This window comes from Tachypleus tridentatus, unplaced genomic scaffold (assembly GCF_004210375.1).
Source record: "Tachypleus tridentatus isolate NWPU-2018 unplaced genomic scaffold, ASM421037v1 Hic_cluster_2, whole genome shotgun sequence".
Lineage (NCBI taxonomy): Eukaryota > Metazoa > Arthropoda > Merostomata > Xiphosura > Limulidae > Tachypleus > Tachypleus tridentatus.
The window spans coordinates 28,174,629-28,184,732 of NW_027467782.1; the positions used below are offsets into that span (position 1 = coordinate 28,174,629).

The window sequence follows — 10,104 nt, forward strand, 5'->3', positions numbered from 1 at the left end:
GTTAATTATCCAAAACCTAGTGTCCAAGTTTTGAAACTTTTCCAATTTCGTAGATGTAGGTAATGATTGTTACATGGATCTGTTGAGCCATTTCTCACAGAGTCAACTTTGAATTGCTTCAAATATTAAAATATTGACATAGAGAAAAGGCATAAATTTGCATGTTCTTTTCCTCAAACCGAATGATAACTTTTTGCATAAAAACGTTATTTACTTTCCTACCTAATATTCTCTGTGATAATTCTTTGTATCATTAAAGTTTTGTGCTCTGGTAGTCATCACTATGGTAACAATTTTCGTGTTTGCAGCATCCCTAATGTGTTTCTTTAAATATTTGTTATACACGCACACTCGTATATAATTGATTTGAAAAATTGATATTTCACATTCTGTATTTTATTCCATACAACAACTTTATTTCTTTATTTTAATTTTTACTGCACTTCTTATTCTCACCCCTCAGTGTGGACTCCTGTACGTGGTGAAGGGAACTCCCAGGAAGGTTCTGTTCTTTCAGATTACCTCTTCTGGGATCTAAACATCCACCCACGTGTTTACCGTGTGTGGTGAACCGTGAAGGGGAGGAGAGGATCCTGTTGGTTGGGGGTCCAACCATAACACACCATTTTGACCTTGAATTCCTATAGACAGGCAGCCTTGGGGTGGCCCCCCTTGGATCAATCAGCTGGTCCACTTGGGCTATGGTCAACCAGGTACCAGTGTTGAAAGTTCTTAACAGGTGTTGTGGACTTTGTGTCTGATGCAGGTGTTTGGGTGTAGTGCTCACAAAACCCTGTCGTTGCTGCAATGTCTTTGCTTGACATTGTAGTGCGTCTCCTTATAGGGCTCTATGGTGGGTGGGATCAGAGGGCACCAAAAGTTTCTTTTCTCTTATGGATCCTCCAAACAAACATTTAAATAAAATAGTGAAAAAACAGTCAATAGGAAAACAATCACGTCTTGAAGATTCTGATCAGCAATGTTCAACATCTGTACCACCAGTTGTACCTCATTTTATTATCCTACATTCTCTTTCAGAGAAACCTTGAGGGCAAATGTCCTCCTTTTTTATTCAGAAGGGACTGTAGGGACTTGCTAGCTCTCCAAAGTCAGAAAAGAAGCTTTGATCTGGAGACATATCAGTGGAAACATCCAACAGTTATTGTTGAGAGGGATTTGAAGAACATCCCCGAGTCAGAGATTTTAGCTGGGTTCTCCACTCGAGTTTCTGCAGTGAGGCGTATCTCCACTCACAAAGATGGAGTTACAATACCGAACAATATCCTCATTCTGACATTTACATCACCACCTGCACCTGTCACCATCAAGGCAGGTTATCTAAATTGCAGGGAATGGCCGTACATTCCAAACCCTCTCCGATGTTTCCAGTGTCAGAGGTTCAGTCACTTAAAGACGTCACATCATAGTTGCCTGACATATGCTACTCTACACACCCTTCAAGGGCGTTGCCATCAGTGTTTCCTTGGGTCGTACTATCACTGTTTGTAAATGGCATCCAGTGTAAAGATGTGGTTTAAATTGATATATTTACAATTTTTACTCTTCATTTTTAAACTAGAATATGTAAATATAACAATATGAACCAGTATTGGGCAAGAATGCCCTATGAAACAGGTATTCATTTTTTTCTGGGCTGCCATAACAAGTAGAGATGTGCATGTCATTTGTAACATTTTTATGCTTTACTAAAATAAATGATGTCAAAAAATGTAACTTATACAAGCTTGGATGCTATTGGTGATCTTTTCAGAAAATTTTTGATGAAAAATGTGGATGTAGGAGAACATATTTTAATTGATGAAGCATTAGTTCTATGGAAAGGATGACTAGGCTTTCGCCAATTCATAAAAACTAAATAAATGTACATGGCATCAAATTATTTGTCATGTGCAACAGTGAAAACAATTGGAGTGAATACAGCTTAAGGGCGTACTACAGAGAATACCCAACAATCAATATTCTTTACTTGATGTTGAAGGAGTAAATAGGCTTACATCTAGTGAAAAAATAAATAACTGTCCATTTATTAGAATCTGTTCTTGAACAAGGGTGTCATGTAACTGTAGTCAACTGGTATACAAGTACTTGATTGGCACATTTTTTGAAAACTCAAAATATAATGAGGATGACTACTGTTCACACTAATAGAGAAATCCCAAAAGAGCTCGCTAATGAGCATCTGGAGAGTCATGACACAGCTTTCGTTCGTAATGACAATGCTCTGATAGTAAAATGGGAAGACAGAAGAGCAGTATATGTGATAACCACAAAATATTCAGCTAATTTTGTTGAAAAGGATAAAACTTACTTTGGGGGGGACCAGACAATTTTACAAAAAAACTATGCTATATAGAAAAGTTTAATGAAAACATGGGAGCAGTTGATAAAGCAGAACAGTTGCTGAAGCTTTATGAGCCAAGTCATAAACCCCATGCATGGTTTAAGAAGCTAGACCTACACTTGCTGACATGTATGCTGCTAAATAGTTTTCATGTTTACAAAAATACTGCAAAAAAAAAGTTACTTTCAAGAGGTATGTCATAATGGTCACACAGCAACTGGTGGAAATGCATAACTCAGATGGAATTGCCACTAAAAAGAAATTTGTTGCTATCAATCCTCATGTAGGTTGCAAGCAATAGCCTGGAAAAAAACTGTCCATGCTTTAGTTTCTATTCCACCCTTGCCTGGTGGTTGAAATATGCATCCAAAAAAGTGATGCAGAGTGTGATATCCAAAATGGAAGGAAACAAGAAAGTGTTGTAATGAATGCTCTGAAAAACCAGGTCAATGCAGTACAGACACTTTGAAATATGGCATAATAAATAGGATTCTTCCATTTACGTAAGTATTATAATTCAATAAAGTTATATACTAATATACTCGCATATTTTTCAAGAACATATTATATAAGTAATACACTCATAAAAACAAAGTGTATAAAAATTAATTATTTTATTGGTAGGTGGGTAAAAATCATTTTACGCTACATGTGGCAATTTTCACAATTTGTACAGAAAGGGTTATTAACAAATTGTTAGAGTGCAACAAGGACCCAAATTATGAATATATTTTCTATAACATGTTCAATAAATGCAAAGAGTTAGATTGCAATATGAATTTCAAATTTAATTTCTTGTATCTCATGTCCATTTCACTGCTGGCACAAAGATTTAAGGTTGTTGTTTTGAATTAAGCACAAAGCTACTCAATGAGCTATCTGTCCTCTGCCCACCATGGGTATCGAAACATGGTTTTTAGCGTTGTAAGTCCACAGACATACCGCTGAGCCACTGGGGGGGCAAGATTTAAGGGAAGGTGGAACATCAGCATGATAGCTGATTATTGCTGAAAATTGAAATAAAATAGCCAGAAGCAACATATAAAAGAAAAACCACATCCCATAGTTTTGAGACTAAAAGATGTACACTTCACTAAAAAAATCAGGAAGAATGAGAATGCATATTCATTGTAAATAATATTCATTTTTTTCTGTCAAATAAGTTTTTACAAATCAGGAAGAAGAAAAAACCCTTATTTAGATCAAATTATTATTTTGTTTATGATAATGGATAAAAATACAAACAAACTAAAAAAAAAGAATATTATTTTTAAAACCAGTGGAGCTGAATTATGGGAAATTGAATATTAAATCCAAAACAACTTTAATTATTACCATTTTTTATAATATCAAACATCCAACTGAGAAAACTAATGTTATATTTGTTTGTTTACTGCTAAGTACAAATCTGCAGGACAAACTATTTGTAATATGGGTAGTTACTGCTTCATAAGTTGTCGTCTTTTTTATTTTACTTCAAGCTTGTTCAGTTTTCACATTTCAAACATCTGGAGTTTGATTCATACTTCCACCAAACTTGTTGGCCCTGTCTCTGTTATGGCAATTTCTCAGTGCTACTATTTTTGAACTGCTGATCTGAGAGAAGGCAACTGTTTGTTAGCACCCACCACCATTTGATTTTATTTCTAGAACAATGTACCAATTAATTAATTGATTAAAATACCACTAACTGCTCAGCTATAGTGGTCAGTTTGAATATATTAGTTTACTTAGAAAGGTTGGCAGTGATTTCTTTTGCTAATTATATTTATATTCACTAACTTAATACATATGTCAGCAGCAGAAAGTATACAAGACTTTACAAATCTACCTATTAGAAATTTTATCATTTAACTGCCAAAAACCAGACATAGGCCTGTCGATTGATACAAAACTAGAAGTGGTTACAGAACAGTTGGAAATGACTTACAGAATCACCTTTTAGCCAGAATTATGAGTTAACAAACAACTTTTTGAACCATTTACATTTGGACTCACTCAGTTTTGGTTTTAACACCTAAATATTATACAAAAGTCTCCTATTCCAAATTTGTATGGTCCTTTCAAGACAGGATTATTATCAAGACTTCTATGTACCACAAACTTTAATAAAAAAAAGTAAAACCATCCTCTCTCTTATAGCTGGGCTATTTATTAATGAGTTAGTACTAGCATGACAAAGCTATAGTTCTATTCAGTTATCTCATATTTTGTAAACATTCTGGACTATATTAAGTCCATAAGAACCAATATTCAAAAGCCTTGTACTTTTCTGAATTTGATAAAGAAAAAAATCCCACTTTACATTTGGGTCACACCTCTTGATTTATATCATTTTGGTGATACTGTGCCTCATTGACTATACTATAACTGAAATGATGTTTATTTATACAATGGCTGATTAACATAGAAATATCCTCTGAATTTGTAAACACATTAGTAAGATTAGATACCAATAAACACAGAATGGAAGTAGCTAGATACTACATATCTATTTTTTTTTTTTTTGATAACACAGGTGGAAGGGGAGGGTTAAGATGAGGATCATACCACTGGTAAGTGAAATACCAACCACAACCTAGTCTCTTGAGAATAATATTAAAAAAATCATAAAATTGGACAAATTTAAAAGCATGACAAAATACACCTTGACATGAGTACTGTCAAATGAGAAGTGATAATTTGGCAAAATTCAATAGGAGTGTCACATGTGTCTAGAGTGTGTGTCACACTACTTTTTGTTTGCTAGAGGGATGTTGCATGATGATTTACAGGGGAGATGCATATGAATCAGTTGATTATAAGGTATGTAAATGCTCAAGACGTGTTGCATATGAAAAAAACATTTCTGTATGGGGAGCAACATTTGAGAGGGTATAATGTACCATACTGGAAGGCAATTTTTTTTCCCTTACTTTTTAAGAACTTTTCAGAATAAGGGCTTCTGGCTTGAAATTTATTAACTTTCTAAACTTTTATGAACTCTTTATACATATGTGATCAGGTGGAATTAGTGTGACTCGAGTTTATTTACCCATTTTTTTCAAAAAAATTATATGATTCTGAAATTTAGTTGGTAATTTGCAAACTTTTGGCTAATGAGATTTGTTCAACCTCAAACTTTCTTTATTATCTAGCTAGTGGTACAATAAAATTTGTTTCAGTGATCATCTGGGTTAGGGTTCTTTTGATAATCAAAATCCCTGTTCTGCAGATGATAGCATTGTTCCAATTGGTTTAGGGTGTAGTTTCTGAGTCTGTTGTTGTCCTAATTGTTTAGTCACAAAATTTCTATACTTCACTGATGAAAAGTGAAAACTGCCTTCCTTATGTTAATGTTTTTTTGGCACTATATCATTTAATAATTTCATTACATGAAATGAAAGGCCTATGATATGTTCCTCCACCTAAAAGTCTTATAATATATCAGCACTGTATTATTAAATAGTGTGGAACTGTGAACTTCAATATATAAATCTGTTAAACATATCACTAACACTTATATCTGTAGCAACACATCACTCCATTAGCGTATGTAATTCATCAAGTATGATTAACCTTCAGTACCCATGAACATATCATCTACTTAATAAATTGTGCCAAAATAATAAAGATTAAAATATACCTGAATGAAAAATTAATCTACTCTAGGAATAAATATATACAATTTTCTTCCTTTCTTACTATTTCTATACATACCTGAAGCTGTAATGATATTCCAGGATGGGAGTGGCATATGAGAGAGATTAGCTGAGAAAATGCTGTATAAAATAGATATGGAGGAAGCTTTTCCACAAAATTTGGAATGACCTGAAAAATGATTAAAACTGTGAATAAAATACAATCCATAGAAACTGGTATACTAGAAATTAAATCTTAAGGTATGGTTACTGTCTTACCTGTAATTCTACATAATAATAAAATAATAATACTTTTTGTTACCAAACAGAAAACAACAATGAATTGTAAGAACAGAAGAGATTTTATTTACTTTGGTTGTCATAACGTTTAACATCCTTTCCCACTGTTCCAGATTCTGAGGAGGTTTCTTACTCTTCTGGTGCTCTACAACTTGTGTGCCTAAGTCGAACCAAAGTGACAGCATCCTCGGCATGGAGTGAAAAAGATGTCTGCATCCATACTGTAGAGAGCGCCCATAGCACTGAACCATGTGGACAATAACTTCACTGAAATATTGACATCAAATAAATATACCATTGTAATAACATTCTTATCTCTTTACTTTCCACAAAAAAGAAGATGAGGGGGTTTACTAGAGATAAAAGATAGTATTTATTCGCCAAAATATTTTTTTGTAATGAGTCTCAAACTTAAAAGTTGAAACAAAAACAAACTGAGTTTATAAAAGTTTTACAAAGGATAAAATTGTGGAAACCATGTTAGTTTTCAACTCTTTCCATATACATCTCATTTGCAACCACCATGGTAACCACTATATTAGTCATACTATAACTTCTGATAATGTAAGAATATCTTCATGCTGTTTTGCAGAGTATCAGTAAATATTACCACTATTTTGTATCTAACAGAATGACTTTTAATTAAGTATTTCTACTGAAAACTTCATCATGAACACATGAAGTCAAAATGCTGACTTCCAAGAGTGAAAAGTAATTTCAATCTTAAGATGAAAAATACTTTTATTTATCTGAAAATTGCAAATCTTCATCTGTACAATTCTAAAACCTTTTAAATTAGTATCAAATGCTTACCAACCTGAAGACACCATAAATAACTAGACAATAAATCTACATCATACTTTTCCTTATAGAATGATTGCATATTGTTACATAACAATACAATTTGTTTATCCTAAATAGCTTAAAGCTATTTTGAAACAAGCCTAATGAATAATCTTGCCATATAAGTAGTAAGTCACTTGGCAAACATGCAACTGACATTAGTGTATAAAATTACCTACCCCATGAGCATACCTTCTGAAGAATTGTTATTATTTACTAGGAAACAAAACTGTTTTCCAACAAAACCCAAAACTGGAAAGGAAAGGCATGTTAATAAACAACAGAAGTCATCAAAGCAAATGTACTTTCACTAAACTGAGATAATGGTCCCAGTAACATCAGACATATTCAGCTAAGTTTATTCACCACTCACACACTTGACATAGTTTATATAAACTTGTCACTGGTGTAATTTTTCTCGACATTAATCCCTTATTTTCCTTGTCTTCTACTTATATATAAAACCCTGTATTGCTTAATTACATATCACAGCCAAAGAAAACAGTCAAAACACGTACATGATTATAAAACTGCGCAGTGACTTTCCGAACATCCCGTACTTAAAATAAACATTTGAAGTTTCCTTTTAACATATTACAGTAATTTTAGAATGAACAAAGCATAATTTAAATTTAACATTATTCATTTATTTACATTTATTATCTTTTATTGAGCGTTCAGCTGTGTCTGAATAACAGTAATGCCACAAAAGTTGCAATCACGTGACACATGAGCAGCATCCAACAGTGATCTTTAAAAAGTACAACTGTTTTAGTTTTTTACAAATAGTGCACCTAGTGTTTTGTAAAATATAATCACATTTCAGTTACATTATGTATGTATGTATATTATTACTATTTTCAAATTAATTTTTAAATTTCAGTCATTATTCATAAAACAGAAAACTATGTGAACAAATATAGAAAATAATTATCTTTGCTACCTACAAATGTTAAGGTTTATACTTGCTTGGCATAAACTGTAAACATTGTTAAATTTGGCACGAGAAAAATATAAAACAAAATAATCTTTTTAAATTTTATATATGCATTTTGAAATGACAAAAAAATATATAAATTATTATGTAAATGCCATAGAATTTCACTGCAATGTATCAAGGCTACCAACTAAGCAGCATTTGGGTCTAAAAAATACATCCAATCTCCATTTTGTCTATATTTAAAAAAGGTGGTTCTTTAGTACTTAAGCCTTGCAAAGGCTGAGAAATAATGTGAAGGAGAAGTCTGAGCTTTTGATTTGCTATGCATACCTCATGAAGTGCAGTGGGTTATGTGTAAAAATATGGTTTCAAAAAATGGAAAAGGAGACAGAGCAATTATGGTGGATTCATTGAACAGAATGATATCTCAGGACACAGAAAATATAAGAGGTTCTTATTTTATATTCCAGCTTGCAATATTAATAATTTGAGTTTGTAACTCATAAGAAACTAGAGATGTTGTATTGTGAGCTTTATAAAATGTAATATGACCAAACACATCACATGACAAAAAAAACTGATATTTAGCAATCTTATTTTGATATTTATTTTCAAATTAAGAAATTAAATAATGTATAGTTTTATGCCAAATTTACTGACATGAATTTATAAAATAGTAGTTCAATAATATTTTGAATATAACTCTACAAACATGATAACATGCCCTCTGCCTCCAATCCATAGGAAAATTTGCCTCCATGGGGTTAATCACTACAAAAATTATGCTTTGCCTGAGTAGTAACAATATTATAATAAGTAATTTACATCAGTTCCATATTCCTTTAAGGGATAGTAAATTAATTAGAGAGGAGACTTAGGAGTAGACATCACAATTTTCATACTGTATAAAATTAAGAACTCAAACTGACATAATATTACATGTTTTAACATTTGATTTATTAACTTTATTTGTGACCATCTTTATTTGAAGATGTTGATACTACTATCATGATATTCTGTAAAAGGGTTGCAAAGTGCAGAAAAGGGTGCTTGTATAGAAAATGTTAAACATAAAAAAATATAAAGACAAATTAGATTTAAAGGAAAAAATAGTAAAATTTATCAGAAGATGTTAATTCAACAGTGTTTGTAAAATGCAACATAACCCTGAAATTGTCAAGCAAAGTCATTCAGCATAGATGTATATGATATAATGATGAATTTGTTCGATGAAGAAAAAATTCTGAGTGTGAAAAAACATATACTTATACTGTGTAAGAAATTTAGCAATAAAATATTTTGTGAAATAAACAACCTAGGCACACACACCTTTCCTTTTCTGATTTCTCTAATGTAGTCATAACTCGGTCATAATATTTGGCTAAATGGAAGTGACCTTCTTCCCATTCAGGCTGAATGGCAACCACATCTCGGTACATTAGAATAAGGGCATTACTCTCCAAGACAGCCGATTCTTCACTATATTTGGCAAGCATTAATGTTGCCTAATAAAGATAACAGAAAGCGGTATTACAATAAATGAACTTAGTTATCTTAAATTATTTCATATGCTCTATATTATTCATGTGGTCCTAAGCAAAATTTATACAGAGATGGAACTACCACAGTATTCAGATTTGAATTTAGTCAAAACACCCAATCTACATTATGATTTTATATCTACACACTAATAACCCAAATGGAAGGAGAAGATACCAATAGTTTAGGGTGATGGAATAATATTTTACATTATTTGATCAGACTGAAGCTTCAAATTTTACAGTTGAATAAACTATTAAAACTCTGGAGGATTTAACAGTGTAACAAAGGCAGTATATATTTAACAAAAATATTAGGTATTTTGAAATTAGAATGGAAAACTTCAGCTTTCTTAAATCATAACTTACCATTAGAAAAGTTAAAAATTGAAGCACTTATTATGTATTTTTGCTTTTGTTAAAATACCCAAAAAAGAAATACCATTGTTAACTCTCTCAACATGGGCTTGGTTGACTTGACTGACCACAAAACCTCTTTGC

General features: G+C 32.2%; 1 protein-coding gene across 1 annotated transcript; it reads right to left on the reverse strand.

Annotated features, from left to right (window-relative positions):
- Positions 1 to 3,642: 3,642 nt before the first annotated feature.
- On the reverse strand, positions 3,643 to 7,721 carry LOC143242193 (serine/threonine-protein kinase atr-like). The gene is made up of 4 exons (XM_076485549.1): positions 7,305 to 7,721; positions 6,354 to 6,549; positions 6,062 to 6,172; positions 3,643 to 3,958 (listed from the first exon to the last, which is right to left on the reverse strand). Exons 1-4 carry the CDS (start codon positions 7,313 to 7,315, stop codon positions 3,863 to 3,865), a joined length of 414 nt encoding a protein of 137 aa, XP_076341664.1. The 5' UTR covers positions 7,316 to 7,721; the 3' UTR covers positions 3,643 to 3,862.
- Positions 7,722 to 10,104: the final 2,383 nt, after the last annotated feature.